A 1,073-nucleotide genomic window follows, 5' to 3' on the forward strand; every position below is an offset into this window, starting at 1 on the left:
TTGATAACCCACCAATAACTAAATTTAGCAATTGTAGTTATTCTACATTTTGGGATCATTCTATAGTTAAGAAAAGATGTTTGTTCTACAATATTCATACAAAGGACATATTTACGCTGGCGCGCTGTGGGAATGGTATTGTTGAAGAAGAAGAGGAGTGTGACTGTGGAACTTTACAGCATTGTGCAAAAGATGCCTGTTGTCTGTCAAACTGCACTCTGAGTTTTGGGTCTAGTTGTGCTTTTGGACTTTGTTGCAAGAACTGCAAGTTCTTACCATCAGGGCAAGTGTGTAGAAAGGAAGTCAATGAATGTGATCTTCCGGAGTGGTGCAATGGAACATCCCATTTGTGCCCAGATGACGTATATGTGGAAGATGGAATTCCCTGCAATGACAGTGCCTACTGCTATGAAAAGAAATGTAATGACCGCACTGCACAGTGTAGGCAGATTTTTGGCAAAAAAGCAAACAATGCAAATCACAGTTGCTATAAACAGATAAACACTGTAGGCGACCGTTTTGGTAACTGTGGTACACAAAACGCTTCATATGTAAAATGTAATATCTCAGATATCCTGTGTGGGAGGATTCAGTGTGAGAACGTAAATGAAATTCCCCTTCTGAGAGATCATTCTACAGTGCATTGGGCTTACTACAATGGGATCAACTGCTGGAGTACTGACCACCACTTTGGGATGACCATACCTGATATAGGTGAAGTGAAAGATGGCACAGAGTGTGGTGCAGAACATCTTTGCATCCACAGGAAGTGTGTCCATATATCTCAGTTAGATAGCAATTGTTCACCCTCATTCTGTAACAGGAGGGGGATCTGCAACAATAAACATCACTGCCATTGCAACTATTTGTGGGACCCTCCCAACTGCCTAATAAAAGGCCATGGAGGTAGTATTGACAGTGGTCCACCTCCTAGGAGAAAGATGATAAATAAGTATCATGTGTTACTATTTTCAATTTTTTGGTTATTAGTTTTATTATCTTGTCTTTTTTGTCTTTGGATGAAGAGAAGAGCTAAAAAAGAGAAAAAAGTTCAGCCTCAACCTGAAATGAAG

The 1,073-nt window shown here is 40.1% G+C and overlaps 1 protein-coding gene across 1 annotated transcript; it reads left to right on the forward strand.

Annotated features, from left to right (window-relative positions):
• Positions 1-8: 8 nt before the first annotated feature.
• On the forward strand, positions 9-952 carry LOC102888954 (disintegrin and metalloproteinase domain-containing protein 29-like; the record flags this gene model as incomplete). Its single annotated transcript, XM_006925236.2, has 1 exon — positions 9-952. A coding segment is annotated over one exon (944 nt), but the record flags the coding sequence as incomplete, so codon positions are not given.
• Positions 953-1,073: the final 121 nt, after the last annotated feature.

This window comes from Pteropus alecto, unplaced genomic scaffold (genome assembly GCF_000325575.1).
Source record: "Pteropus alecto unplaced genomic scaffold, ASM32557v1 C18288120, whole genome shotgun sequence".
NCBI lineage: Eukaryota > Metazoa > Chordata > Mammalia > Chiroptera > Pteropodidae > Pteropus > Pteropus alecto.